At 38.4% G+C, this 15,997-nt stretch overlaps 1 protein-coding gene across 1 annotated transcript in view; it reads right to left on the bottom strand.

The window, feature by feature from the left end:
* AOPEP (aminopeptidase O (putative)) overlaps positions 1-15,997 on the bottom strand; it is a 187,457-nt gene that overhangs the window by 108,341 nt on the left and 63,119 nt on the right. Inside the window, exons 7-10 of the mRNA XM_069880603.1 lie at positions 14,146-14,335; positions 12,376-12,482; positions 8,426-8,528; positions 8,200-8,307 (exon numbers count right to left, since the gene is read on the bottom strand). Of these exons, the coding sequence (XP_069736704.1) occupies positions 8,200-8,307; positions 8,426-8,528; positions 12,376-12,482; positions 14,146-14,335 (508 nt within the window). The remainder of the gene's footprint in view (positions 1-8,199; positions 8,308-8,425; positions 8,529-12,375; positions 12,483-14,145; positions 14,336-15,997) is intronic.

The raw sequence follows: 15,997 nt of genomic DNA, 5'->3' as shown, positions 1-15,997 counted from the left end.
CTTCCCTACATACTCCTGTTGTTCTTTCCTAGTTGGAAATCCAGAGGCTGGAAAACAACTTTTCCCTATATACAGAAACTGTTATTCTGCACTTTGTGGAATTTTATTGACACTTGGCCAAACTAAAAAAGACTTTGAAAAATGAGTTCACACATGTTCGCTAAGGATTTGCTAGACCTTCATAATTAAATTCCCTAAAGACTCTTGTCTGCTCTCACCATAGTCAAGATTCAAGCCAACTATTTTAATTACAACTGCAACTTCAGGCTGCTGCTGAGCAGATCAAATCTAGATACAGATTGTGAATTGAGATCAAGGAAAAGTTTTCTTTGCATTGTTAATGCATGTAGCATGGCTGAGTCAAAGGGAAAGAAGAGTGGGAAACCCATGACTGACAAGTAGGTCAAGAGCAGCAGTTTTCAGACCCCTAGGAATGAAGGTTACTCAAAGCTGAAGCTACATAGATCTGGGTTTAGAAGACCTGTTATTTCATGACTAAAGATGCTGTATTATTACTCCATTTTTTGTCCTGAGCAATGACCAACACATTTCTACTCTGTGGCACTAGACAGGTACCCCCTCTGATCACACATGTCAGTATTAAATAAAATACATTGAATGTTGAAACACAAATTATATCCTTTTTATGAAAAACTCAAACCTAGATATTTCAAGCATTCTATGACCAACAGATGTTTTCAGTTAAATATTCTAACTGAAATATAAATGGAGTGCATCAGAGCAACACAGATTTCTTGTCTAAAGGTGATACATCTAAAAGGGCATTCAGTCGGCAACAAATAAACTCCAAATGAACTTATATCCAATTCCTTACAGAAATTACTCACGCAAAGTTAAATTATCCCAATCCATTATGTCGTTTGTAAATGACATAACTAAATTGTAGATGTTATTTTGTTCATTTTGGGTAGAAAAAGAAACAATGAGCACCGTTCCCACGATCCTGATTATTTTCAATTCCCTCCCCATTCACCTTCTTGCTTTTACTTAACAAAATCAGCAATACATTGAAATCTTCCTCTTGGCATTTTGGTAAAAAGCCCAGAATGTCCTTCCAAAGACAACATCCTACCAAGAGTAAGCAAGACCCCCCAACAATATGCTGTATTATCATAATCATTAGCCAAACAGCTTAACAGTTTAAGCTCCAGGTAAGAGAGCTACAGACTATCTCCAGTAAAATGCAGAATTTGTTCCCCCTTTACCTCATGTCAATGAACTGCATTCAGATCACTAGCAATTCCCTAAAAAAAATTACCAACTATTGCGGCAAACAAGTGGACATAGTACATATGAGCATCTAGTACATCTAGCAAGCATTTCTGGTGAATTTCTCGTGGGCATTTAAAGTGACATCAGGCCCATGGATGGCCCTTCCTCACCATGTTTCTGACTGGGATTACTGTTCCTGTGTAGCACAGTAGCAGAAGACAACCTGTACCCCGCCTGTGCTGCCCAAATTCACAGTCCCATGCTTTCACACAAACCAGTCTTAGTAAACTGTTGGTACTAACAAGACTGAATTTATCCTCATAGGTACAGTGTGAATAACTAAGGGACAAGGTCTTAAATCACCCCAGCTATATTTGTTAAAGGATTTCTGTCCAAGCCTCACATCTTTCACAAAAAAATTTCTTCATATATGTCAGAACACCTCAGAGCAGGTAAGTACATTCAGAGATGAGATAATTTGGAAAAAGTACGTTGACTGTTGCTTAGTTCCCTGAAAAAAGCACTGACATTCCTCCTTACCTTATTGATATGAAGGTTCAAACTATACCCAGACAGGGAAGTAAAGGCATGCAACTTGAACACACTTTCTTCTAACACTTTGACACAAGAGCCTATGTTGTCTCAAATTCATTGAAAACGTTTTAATTTCCTTGGAAGTTATACAAATACTTACTATCTATGAAAAATATTAAATATACCATCATCTAAACATTTGAATCAAACACATTTTCCTTCTATTTACATGTATGAAGATATGTGTGAAGAACACACATACATACCTAGGAAAAAGATATGGAAATAGATCCATTGTGTATGAATAGTTCGACATAGAGCCCTCAATTGTGCTTTGGACTTTTGTTTAAGACTATACAGCAGAAAATCATACATAAGATGCATTTTACTCTGCTGAATTAAAATAAACCAGACTAGATGAAACAAAAGGTGGAACTGTGATTCAGCACTAATAAAATGCACATATTTTGGGATTGCTCCCTTTTCAGTTTGCTCTGGTGAGAATTAAAGAAGTTACCTTTTTTCTTATCAAATGATTTCGTATAACAAGCTGCCATGTAATTTTAAGCTCGAAAGATGGTAAATGTAAGCTAAGCAAATACAAAAACTTTAGGTCAGAAGAGGAATGAGAGTCTACTGCAACAGAAGTGGAAATTCAAAAAGATATTCAAAGGTAAAGACTGAGACACGTGACTTAGTAGCTTCAGAAGCTATGGGAAGGATTTTTATAGTATATCAGAAAAGTCCAAAACATTTTCAGAAATATGGACCACTTCCGTGACAGAAGACAATTATATGTGCAAAAATTAATGTTTCTTTTAAGATCTCCATACTTGAGATGAACGATACCAAAACATGTTTTTTTATACAACTTTACGTTTGGACACTAAACTGTCTGACACATTAACTTACTCATTAATCACTCATCTGCATTGTAAATGATTATAAAAGACCTGGGCTGCTTTTAGCTTCACGGCTTTTAGCTTTTTTCTCCAGTTCTGTTTCTAGCCCTACTTCATTCTGACATCTCTGTCCTTTAAAACACACGTTTTATCCTATATAATTATGAAAAAAGTATAGCAGAAAAAAGAAATTGAAAGTTTCCTCACCAAAAAAATCCTGCCTTATACTACATTAATGACTTATACTTCAAGCACGATATTTCACATGTTCCTTCTTTCAAGATACTTGTACTGAAATATTGGTCTAAAGCTAGTCAGAGTTTTATATATATACACAATGGGTTGCAAAAATGTGCAACATAATTAACTGATCCAAACATTAATCAATTGTTACATATGTAAGTATTTTAAACATAGTTAATTTCAGGTTAAAATGTCTGACCTAGTGAAGCAATCTTTTGTATTGCCCTACAGTTGTTAGAACTTAAGCTGAACAGAAAGAAAAGTGTATGGCATGGTAAAAAAGGTGCCTAAGAACAATGAACAGAGAAAAAACACCAAACAGCCGCTTCACATAAAAGCAATGCCTATCTACATGAATGAGGCACAAGTCTTTGGAAAAAAAAATAGTAAAAGGACAGTGATCATGCAGTAATTAAAGGTTTTCTCATAATGCATATATATAACAGGAGTGAATGAAGGCTGCATGGTGCAGAGCTAACAAAAAAGTAAGAATATTTTCATTTATGCAAGAATTGGAACAGGAAACTGACTCACAATGAGTAAAATTGACCCATTTCTGTTTCCCGAATGCATGAGAGTGTAGAAAGCGAAGACCAGTGTCCTAGAGGCAGCTGTAGATGGGACAGCACCAGAGTCTACACATACCCCACTGCTGTCAAGTGTTTGCTCAAGCTCACAGCTGAGCCCAAATTGCAGAGACAAATTTTTAGTTAAACTTGTATCTAAAGAAAATACTCTAGCAGCTGAAACATCAAGATACATGCACACTGCATGCTTAGACTTACAATTCTAGTTGCAGGAGGTCTACAAGCTAATAAATAGTTGAATGGTGAAGTGTGTGCCAATACTGATTTTATTAACTTATGATAACGGTATGTGTCTGCGCAAACTGCTGTGCAGGAACTTGGTGATACAGGTATGTACACAGCAGGCTTGGATCCATATATCTGCCTTTAAAACTTTTACAAATAGCATAATGTACGGGTTTTTTTAAAGTGCTGACTCCTTAACTGTCATTTCACTATAGCAAATTATATATCTATTAGATGGATAAACACTACAGAACTTGGGTTATTACCATAGATAGAACTAAATGAAAATAAGAGTCTGTAAACAATTCAATTCCCAAGACATTCCTGTTTCAGTTTTGAACTGAACAATAGCTTTAACTGTGCTAGGTATATCAGCAATTTGCACTACTTTCTATTTATTTACAGCCAGTAACACTTAATTCATTATTTTAAATGTTCATTCAAAGCAGTAACTAAGTGAATTCTCTCACAGAAGGAAAAATGGAAGATTATTTTTAAAACCTCCAAGATTCCAGACTTGCTTTACTTGTCTGTTGCTAACTCAACTAAAATACACAAAAACTACTATTAAAAACATACTGAGCAAGCAATCAAAATGAAGGAAAATGGTAAACTGATTAATGTTCCACATCTGAAGTCATTTCCTTACACCTGCAGCTCCCATCTAGGAAAAATACCACAAACGCTACTGAAAACAAGAGTAGCATTCAGAACATGGCCAATTATTTTCACTGTTTTTACTTTCCCTCATCCCCTCAATTCCTAAAGCTGGGAACTTTTACAATTATTCTGGACAAGGTGAAAGTTACAATGCTATGATATTTTGAATTACCATTTGCACCTCTATTTTAAATCTTTTTTTCATTTAAACACTGATACCATGTTTGTTCAAGAAGGAATTCGAATAATAAACTTTGTAGTAACTTGACTTCATTGCTTCAGCATTTGCAGTTCCTGCTGTGATTACTTATCTACCTATACCAGACACTGACATAAATACAATCTTCAAGATTTCTTATAAAAAAGGTAAATGCATTTATGCTTGTATATATCCCTAACCTCTCTTCATTTTTAACACTGTGATTAAACAACAGGGTGATGTTAAAACTTTAGGCAGCTGTGAAACAAGGTAAAAGCATAAAAAGCACATAATAAAAAACACAGCTCTTTCTCCACCAAATCAAGTATCTTCGAATTAAGGAAATTTTTTTTAATCTATATTAAGCACATAAGTATTAACTTGTTCAAACAAAAAGTAGCCTAAGAAACCTGAAATAAAAGCATTACTTACTCTTCCTTGAATAATTAAAAATACCGGAGGATTTTTTTTATACAATAACCAAAACTGTTGTTTCTGAATACAGAAAAAACATACAGTATTTCATCTTAGAAGAAAAAGTTAGGTAGGCTACAAACATTTCATAGCAGAGTGCTGGATGAAGGGAGAAGTGTCTAGCAGGTAGACAGTTTAACTACAAGCAGTCTAGCTATCATGACTAATAGTATAACATTCTAAGACATTCTGCAGCATTTATACAGTCTGCTGACACAACTCATCTCACATCAACTAGTAGCAACAAGCTAACTTTTCCTCACCAAAATACAAGCACCTTTCTTCCCACCAGATTAAAACACTGCGCTATTTCATGGTTTTAGCAGTTTCATGGAAGTTAGACCTGATGCCCTCAAAATCAGAAGTGCTTACTTTGTGTTGCAACGAGATGTTCATCACCATCTTAAAACCCCTCAAAGATTTCAACTATACCTCCAGAAAAGACAGACTTCAGCAAAGTAACTAATTTCAGAAATTCATACCCATTTCTCTTCTCTCATCCCCAGCCCCTCACTCTCATCACACTGCTTGTCTAGTGATGCCAACTATTTGTTATGTTGTGCACTTTGTTCCAGGCCTGTTTTTAACTGTGACGAGTTTGGTTATCCGGTTCAAAGAATGCCGATGAATATTTGCCTTCACAGAATAACAAAAGCAACAAGCTGCAATGCCATGGCGCAAGCTGGATTCATCATCAATGACAGGATTTCCTAGAAATCTGAATTTAGAGAGCTATGTCACTCCCTTCTCAAAACAAACCACTGGAGGACAACACAGTCCCCCTTTTAATGCCACAACCACTGGTTACAGGTGTCTTTCAGAAAGACCTAGAAGGAGGTAAATATTTACATACAATGCCATGTGGGTCTTCTACATAACAGGTGGTATTAAACAATGTACTGTGATGTGACTTAATCATTCTTTTCTTTTGAAGCTGTTCTACTTTTCGTGGAAAAATTATTCACTATTAATGGTAGCAAGATAACAAGCTAAGTCTGTAGTTCAAGTGGTTAATATAAGCAGTTGAAATTAAGGAGGGCAAATTCCAATTCCTAATTCAACATGATTTTTTACAATCAATCCTTCACCAGTCCAGGAAGAAATCCTACTCTATGAGAATAACTGCTCTTAAGAGTGGGCTGCCACTGCATGATATTACCATCAGAGAAAGTCTACCAAAGGAAAGAAGCAGCAGACTTTAAAAAATCCCTTTTAGATTAATATTTAAGTAACAAAGTGTTTTAGAAAGCATGGGAGTATGGACCATGATGACAAAACCTATACAGAGGCTGTGAGAAGACGTTAATACAGATGGGTACAATGTCACAGAGTGATGAGGATATCACACACTGACTTGGTGAGAAAGAGATCATCCTCAGAAGAAAGACTGTGAAATTTTAAGCATTAAATGAAGCAGCATGCAGAGAAGAAGGAAATAAAGTCAGAAATATAACATCTACGCAGTTATGATTTATAGACACTTTCAGTTCCATTCCTACTCTGTCTTTCTCCTCTATTGAAAAGTGAGAGGTATCAGGGAAAAGACTGACTGATCACAATCAAAACCCGTGAGCTAAAAGACTAGAGGAGACAATTCCAGTATGGTAAATGACTTTATCATTGAGAATATCAGCACCTATGGACATTGACCTTTCCAAGTATCAGGTTTTTTTCATAGAATCATAGAATAACCAGGTTGGAAGAGACCCACCGGATCATCGAGTCCAACCATTCCTATCAAACACTAAACCATGCCCCTTAGCACCTCGTCCACCCGTGCCTTAAACACCTCCAGGGAAGGTGAATCAACCACCTCCCTGGGCAGCCTGTTCCAGTGCCCAATGACCCTTTCTGTGAAAAATTTTTTCCTAATGTCCAGCCTAAACTTCCCCTGGCGGAGCTTGAGGCCATTCCCTCTTGTCCTGTCCCCTGTCACTTGGGAGAAGAGGCCAGCACCTTCCTCTCTACAACCTCCTTTCAGGTAGTTACAGAGAGCAATGAGGTCTCCCCTCAGCCTCCTCTTCTCCAGGCTAAACAACCCCAGCTCTCTCAGCCGCTCCTCGTAAGACCTGCTCTCCAGCCCCCTCACCAGCTTTGTTGCTCTTCTCTGGACTTGCTCCAGAGCCTCAACATCCTTCTTGTGGTGAGGGGCCCAGAACTGAACACAGGATTCAAGGAGCGGTCTCACCAGTGCCGAGTACAGAGGGAGAATAACCTCCCTGGACCTGCTGGTCACACCGTTTCTGATACAAGCCAAGATGCCATTGGCCTTCTTGGCCACCTGGGCACACTGCTGGCTCATGTTCAGTCGCTGTCAACCAACACCCCCAGGTCCCTCTCCTCCAGGCAGCTTTCTAGACAGACTTCTCCTAGTCTGTAGCACTGCATAGGGTTGTTGTGCCCCAAGTGCAGGACCCGGCATTTGGCCTTGTTAAACCTCATGCCATTGGACTCTGCCCAGCGGTCCAGCCTGTTCAGATCCCTTTGCAGAGCCTCCCTACCCTCCAGCAGATCCACACTTCCACACAGCTTAGTGTTGTCCGTAAACTTGCTAAGGGTGCACTCGATGCCTTCATCCAGGTCATTGATAAAGACATTGAACAGGGCTGGACCCAGCACTGAGCCCTGGGGAGCCCCACTTGTCACTGGCCTCCAGCTGGATTTTGCACCGTTTACCACCACTCTCTGGGCCCGGCCATCCAACCAGTTTTCCACCCAGGAGAGTGTGCGCCTGTCCAGGCCAGAGGCTGACAGGTTCTCAAGCAGAATGCTGTGAGAAACTGTGTCAAAGGCTTTACTGAAGTCCAGGAAGATACATCCACAGCCTTTCCCTCAGCCGAGTCACTTTGTCATAGAAGGCGATCAGGTTAGTCTGATTTTTAAAAAAATCACTCATTGTTTACAGTATCAACTACTACCTGGGCGTCTGATTTATGTATCACCCTGAAAAAAAAAAGTTCTTCCTTTAGGAGGTAGGAATTTCACCAATATTGCCAAGTTACTATTGCCTCTCTTTTCTCACCACAACCAGAAGTGGTGATTTAGACAGTCAAACCGAAAGTTTAGGTACTTTTTTTTTACTGAAAGTTTAGGTAATATTTTATTTTTTACAAAGAGTGAGGAACAAGCCCAAGCACAGTACCTGAGAAAGGACAAGCTGTCCATGGAATTTATGGACAAATTTTCGTAAACATATAAGGTATGAATCCTCTCCTACTGTCCTTGCCAGGGACCGCAAAAGAAAATAACCCTGTAAGAAATGAAGCCAGAAACAAATAGGATGCTATGAATTCACGGATGTCTAGAAGAAAGAAGTCTTTATCATATTAGAAAAGCAATTTCAATAAAAATCAGCTGACAACACTCACCTTCAAATAGTGAACCTGCATGAAGGTTTTTTCTGCTTTAAGACCATGTTTGACAACAGATGCTCCGGACTCACTCAGTTCTCCTGTGCTTTCCTTTTTGGGCCTAAAATGGTAACACACTATTTGAGTCTTGGATAAGTAAGTAAAGAATTAACTCACACTATAACACTTTCTTATAGCTGAAATCATCATGGATGACACAGTAACATTAGACACCTGTGATTAGTTCCATCTTAACCTTTACCCTAAGTAAATAACTGGGCCTAGAGCTTAGATAGACAAACAAACAAACAAACAAATAAGGATGAAGGGAAAGGAAGAGAACGGAAAAGGGAGGGAAATCACAGATTCACAGAATGCTCAGAGTTGGAATGGACCTCTGGAGAACATCTAGTCCAGAACCCCTGATAAAGTATGTTCACCTAGAGCACATCACAGAGGGACATGACCAGGAAGATTTTGAAAAGGAGGAGACTCCACAATCTCTCTGAGTAGCCTGTCCCAGTGCTCTGTCATCCTCAGAGTAAAGAAGTTTTTCCTTATGTTCAGGTGGAACTTCCTGTGCTTCAGTTCCCCTTGTCCTGTAACAAAGTTGCTGAGGGTACACCCTGCCTCCTCATCCAGGTCATTGATGGATTTGTTCAACAAGACTGGGCCCAGTACTGACCTCTGGGGAACATCGCTGGCCACAGGCTTCCAGCTAGACTCTGCACTGCTTGCACTGCTGATCACAACCATCTGAGCTCTGCCATCCAGACAGTTCTCAATCCACCTTACTGTCCACTCATTTAACCCACACTTCCTAAGCTTATGTATGAATATGTTATGGGACACAGTGCCAAAAGCCTTGCTGAAGGGTGTCCAGTTTGCCTTATATTCTCTGACTAGATCCTTGTCGACCAAGGGACAGTCTTCCTTTCTTCAGACTTTCTTTCCTTCAGGGTTTGGGTTTCCTCAGGACTGGCCGTTAAAGCTGAAGCAAAGCAGTTATTCAGTAACTCCACCTTCTCTGTATCCTGTCACCAGGGCACCCACCCCATTCAGTAGTGGACCCACATTTGCCCTAGTCCTCCTTTTGCTACTGATGTACCTGAAGAAGTCCTTATTTTCTGTGTTGTACCTTGACAGATTTAATTCTAAGCAGGTCTTAGCCTTCCTTATTGCACCCTTACATACTGTGATAGCATTCCTATATTCGTCCCAAGTCATCAGTCCCTTTTTCCACATTCTGTAAACTTCCTTCTCTCATTTGAGTTTTTCCAGAACCTCCTTGCTCATCCATGCAGCTCTCCTGTTTTCTTTGCTTAATTTCTTACTCCTAGGGATGCACCACCCTTGAGTCTGGAGGAAGAAATGCTTGAATATTGCCCAATTGTCTTGAACTCTTCTGCACTCTAGAGCCCTAACCCATGGGTTTCCTCTGAACAGATCTTTGAATAGCAAGAGTTAGCTCTCCTGAAGTCCAACATTATAAGTCCTGCTTATTGTCCTCCTTCTCCAACACAGGATTCCATGCTCCATCATCTCATAGTTGCTGCAGCCAAGGCTGCCTACAGCTTTCATATCCCCGGTCAGACTTTCTTTGTTAGTACAAGGTCCAGAAGCATACACCTTCTCATTGGCTCTTCCACCACCTGTGTTAGAAAGTTATCACCTATGCTCTGTATCTTTGCCTTTGTGTGTCCAGCTGTGCTATCTTCTAGCAGGGAATAAAAAAGTAATTGAAGACAGAGCTTATGCTCGGGAAGAGTGGATTGGCTGACATTTTTTTTTTTTGGCCTGGCATAACTGGCAAGAAGTAAAAAACAATTATCATTTACTTTTAATATCCTTGTAAAGAAACACAACCTCAGCACAAACCTCAGTACAGACTCAAAACCCCGTGCAATACCAGGACAGGTACTGTCTCTTACATACTGACTCTGGAAAGCACATGGGCATACTTCAAGAATGAAGAAGAAAAGAAAAAAGAAAAGCAGTAAACATGAAAAGAGACAACCTATTCAAATCTGTGTCACAAAAAATAGTAGAGAATACTTATATCTGACTGAAACCAGTGGAAAGTCCTTAAATCCAGCCACAGGAAACTAGAGACCTCAAAGAAGAGAGTGCCAGAATCCCAAACTGGCATCATGTTCCTCTCCTGAAGTGTGTATTAGAGGTACAATTTTTTTCAATGGGAATTGATTTGCCATTCTCTTATATTAGCATTGAGAATACCACTATGTAAAAGGTAAGCAGCATGCTTATTACAGAGACCTATGTCTGTGAAAGCAAATAGAAACCTTAAGGTTCAATTTCAAGGTAAATAAATCCTTCATACGGTTCAAACCACAAAGAATATTTTGGCCCTTAGAAAAATTATTTTAAAAATTTACACGTCATGCGCATTTTATTAATAGTAATCACTACAAAACTGACATAAAAGATGACAAATGTGATTCTATAATGTTGAAAATGGAACCAAACATCCGGATAAGCCTTCTAGCACAAGTACTACTCTTCCTAAAAATAATTTATTTTAAAACAAACAAACAATAATGCCAGTGTCTGTCAATTAGTAGTTATTCTTGTAGCAGCCGTATGACAGCTAGTGATAAGGCTTGCTTTTGTATTTACACCTATCATCAAACTGCACATTTGCAAATGTATGACTTCACTGACTCTGCTTACACATAGAACACACAATTCATCTGTAAGTATGAAGTAAAACAGATCAATGAAAGACTACAGCTATGCAAAGTCGGTGACATGCTTTCAGATTACATAAGGCCATAAAGAGGAATTTCTGTGTTGATGAACTGTGCCCAAATACAAAAGGCACTATGAGGAAAAGGTCCTACTGGGAAAGATCAAAAAGATGGGAGGGCCTCAAAATGAATGAAATAGCAACAGTCTTCAAAAAACATTTAAAACTTGATTATATAGAAGATCAGGATCAACTTTTCTTCACTTCCACTAGGTGAAAGAAAAACAGAAATCTACTTTGTTTGAAATAAACAATACTTCACCTGTGCTTTAGGAAGCAACTTTTAACTGTGAACACTAAAAGAGCTTAACCAGGTACTGCAGGAACTTCTTTTGTTGGAAGTTTCTAAGAATACGTTAGCAAAAACCTGCTTTAGATGGTCTGTGCATACTGCCTGTATTTCAGGATAGAAGAATGGTCTACACAGTCTCTGAAATCTGTCCTTGTAATTCTATGATTTGGTCAGTGTAGGGCTAATTTGAGTTAGGATTAGTAAACTTGTTTTTCTTGGTCAAAACCTGTAGGGAAACAAGCAGTGGAGATGTTAAGCACCCACTAAACATGAAAGTCTATGGGAAATTCCCAAAACAGCAATTAGAACAGACCAGATCATTAATTATTAGCAACGCAGGTATCTTTTTTTTATTTAATGCCTTTAGCTATGTAAGAAGAAGCCTTGAGCTCAGCATCTGGTACGTAAAGACCAAAATCTTGTTTAAATAGCATTATTAATAGTTTCTAAGAGAAAGTAGATTTATGTAGTTCATTATGTCTTTCTTTGTTTTTTAAAACTTCATTCAGCTTGGAAGTTAGATACCATACTCCTATATGTCTATATCTGCTTGTCTACAGCAATGGAAAATGAATCTGCTATGGCTTCAGTGAACTTTCTTCAGGAAATGGTCTTTCTTTTTTTTCTTCCCCTGAATAGGGGCTCTTGTAAACTGCTTAGAGATATTTTATATCAAACTAAATTCCACAGTTTTTGAAAGCTTTCTGTAACAAAGAGAAAAGCAACTGCATTATACAGAAGACGAATAAACTAGTCAATTTAATTTTACTTTTCTTTTTTCTTCAGAAGGAAATAAGGAAATGCAGTTTATTTAATCAGATTATTTGGATGCATATGCTTTGAAGGGAGAAAATGGTGGAAAACAGGTCAGAATACGCAACAGCAAAGACTGCACTGTCACACTGTTACCTTAAAACTTGCAGCTCTTCTTCAGAGTTCTGCACCTCATCTCTGAGTCGCTGCCAGCGAAGTAAAGCTTTCAATTCCTGTTGCTCCTTTACTTCATCATGTGACAACTGCTTAATGTACAAAACCCACAGATCACTGATCACCATTTCCAGTAAAGAAGAGTAATTTTAAGAAAGATGAACTTGTTTTGTGCAGAACATGTAGGAAGCAGCACCAATACACATGATTTAAAAAAAAACAAACACAAAAAAGCGTTGCTGTGTGTGTGTGAAATCAATAGTCAGATAGCTTTTTCTGCCTGAGGAGGGAGACAGGTATGTTGCTCTCTCTTTCGTGACTGGCAATAAGTACCAGCACCTTTACCTTTACTCTTGCCAGACTTGAAAGCAAAGAACTGCTTTGTGTCCTAACTTCAGTCCTCTTTCTACTACTGATACACTTGTGAAAGCTCCCTGCGTATCTTCCCCCATTTACATAATATTAACAGAGATGCATGCTGATGAAATAAATGCCAGGTTGTCAGCTTACAAATAACAACTAACTTACGCTTCTCTATTATAAAGAAAAGATGGGAGATGAGATTAAGAAAAAGCAGCCAGTATTACCTGGCATTACACCAATATTCCATCAGTCACAGGAAATTATTGTCAGGTGCTATGGAAAATACTTATAAACCTACAATTGTATGATTGCACAGCACCAAAACTACTCATAAATTCTAAGAAGGAAAAAACAAAAAGCAATAGTATATTTTGACCTTCTAAATTAACAAGGGCACTAATTATCCTGTTTTGTTGCTTAGTCCTTTCCATTCAGCTACATGGATTGGTGTCTACTACAACGAAAATGCTTTCAAGTGACTCACAAAATCATAGGATTAATATGAACAGCTCACATCAGAGGAGTAATGCTCAATCTAAGTGCAGAAATAAGTTTTAGGACCAAAAGGGAAAAGTAAAGTGCTCAGACAGCCTTCCTCTCATTCTTGTTTCAGAAACACTGCAAGTGAGAAAAATGCAGTTTTGTTTAGTGCTATAAATATGTCTGATATGTAATAAAACGGAGGCTCAGAAGAGTGTAGGATGTCAGTTCCCAGTTCCACTTGTTCTTGCCCTGCTGGAGCTCTGCAGACTTAAGGCGGAAAATCAAGAGCCTCACAGAGGAAGAAATGACTAATACACAAAAGGCTTAAAGTAGCAGAGGTACAACAAAAGTAAGAATTTATTAGCTTTTCACTTTAAGGCAGACAATGATTTATTTCTACACCTCTTAGATACGGGTAAGTCTTGCTGGGCAGTATAGGAGAAAAAAGTGTAAGTGCTGGTGCCCTATTTCACGAGCTTCCACTTTGTTTTGAGGTTTGCTCCTTGGCTGTCCACTGGACAAAATCAGACCATTGTCATTATGTACCTAGGTATTACTATATTCAGTAAGACTGCTGATTTTTTCAGCTTCAGAAACACAATATAAGTGGAAAGAAGGCGAGCAACTGTTTGATAGCTGAAGTACATTTGTTGGAAGGTAATCAGTGACAAACAGATGTTTCCATTCTCATTTGCACTGGTCTCTACCTCTGTAAAGATTAGTGTTCATTGTGGATCAGGAAGTTGGGGTTTTTTTCTTAAATCAAGTTATCATGCAAATTCCCGTATTATTTTAAATGACTGATGTTCATAACACAAGAGGTTTAATTTGTATCTAATTCACAGCAGGGTATAGAAGTTTTATTTCCACATAATTCAATTGAGAAATGATGCATCATCACCTTACCTGTTGAGCCTTAGCCCAAAATATATCTTCTAAAGAAGTGGCAAACCCTTCACTTATCCACTCTTCAGTCCAATCACAAGCACCAATGGCCAGTCCAAACCAAGCGTGAGCAATTTCATGGCACAGACGTGTTCCACAGAGATGGGTTCCTCCTGGTAATACACTCTGTGATAGGAAGATGATGTGTGGGCTGCACAACAGGAATGAATTGCAAAATACATTACTGAGCTGTTACAACAGACGTTGCATAGCCATAATAATGTATAGGCTTTATTAACTTTGTCAGCCTGTTATCTCTACATACATGCTATGTCATGACTGATAGTTTATAGCTCAGCCATTTTTAGGAATTAGGTTTTATTTTATTGTTAGTTGGCAGAGAATCAATCTAAATATAATTCTGCCAAGCAACTATTTTGTATTCAACCATCAAACAGCTATTTCTTCTAAGAAATAACTTAAATCAAAATATAGTGCATTTTTCAAATTACAAGACTGATTTATTTCAACCGAAGCATTTATGTACAAGCCACAATAATAAAAGATGAACAGGTATGAATATGAGCAGCAAGTATTTGTCAGTTAAGTGATCAAAGCTGGAAATAAGTAACACAGAAAAATTTTATAAAGAAAACAAATCACTATCCAAAGCCAGCAAGAGACATGTACTGTAAAGCATATGTGCTTATTAAAACTTAAAACAGGGTAAAAAGGTACCATCTGATGATAAATTGATCATTTCTGCAAATGGAGAGGAAGAACATCCTTTACCACAAGCAGACAAATGAGGAGACTCAATATTCACTTAATATCTGCTTCTCACAACAGGGGAGGCCAACCCAATCTGTATCTACCGTGGTTTGCACCCAAATACTATAAGAAGAAATTGGGGGGAAAACTGTTGGGAATTATTGCTCTGATATTGAAAACATACTGAAGTGCACGTTGCTGCAACTTTTGAAATTAAGTACATCTAGGAAAGAAAAGTAGCAGAATTAAGCCCTTTGACTAACGCAAGGGATCAACAGGGCACAGTGCCACAGATGTGAGTAGCAAGGGCATAAACCAAGGCCACCATCTGCAGAGTATTCCTGCACTAACCCTCGGCATCCATAATCTGCATTTCAACTGTTTTGTCAGCTCCAGACAGTTAGAAAGGAGATGAAGCATAGCAGTAATACCTTCAAGACCCACGTCTTTAAAATTAAAGTCTAGCCTTCAGAGCATGGGAGGGGAGCACATGTCCTTAAGACATTTCCAAGAGTAAAATATTATTCCTCAGCATTCTAAAGAGCTTCCCCACCCGCCCTACCCTTCTGCTGGAAATGTTAAAACACCCACAGTTTTCTTGCAACCAGCTGAATGTCTGGAACTGAGACCGTAAAACATGATACACACCTAAACAGAAAAACAAATTCAATAACCATCTTCTTTTAAAACGAGAATAGTCATCTGGCAAAGCAAGTTAATAAATTTCAATCAGCTGGAATTGTAAGAAACACGTAAGAAACTAAAGCACTAATAGAGAAATCAAGTCACAGAGACCAAAGCAGAAAAATCCAGCAGCTGTCCAAATCTCCACTAAAAGCAATTTTGATTAAGAGAAGGGAGGAAGAGAGAGAGGGAGGGAAAGTCCAAGCACGGAAGCTGCAGAACATGATGAACTTTTTGTTATAAAGCCTCTGTTGAGAAAAATAACTGCAGCTTCAGGGGTATTACTTCGGTCAGTTGTAAGTAAATGACCCCTAACTGTGGCATGTGTACAGTGCTACAAGGAAAAACTGAAGAAATGGACCAAGTAAATAACATTCCAGACATACTGCTGGCAGTGTTTCAGCCATTTGGTTAAGCA

Source organism: Phaenicophaeus curvirostris, chromosome Z, assembly GCF_032191515.1.
Source record: "Phaenicophaeus curvirostris isolate KB17595 chromosome Z, BPBGC_Pcur_1.0, whole genome shotgun sequence".
Classification (NCBI taxonomy): Eukaryota; Metazoa; Chordata; class Aves; order Cuculiformes; family Cuculidae; genus Phaenicophaeus; species Phaenicophaeus curvirostris.
This window is presented reverse-complemented; position numbering and strand designations above follow the sequence as displayed.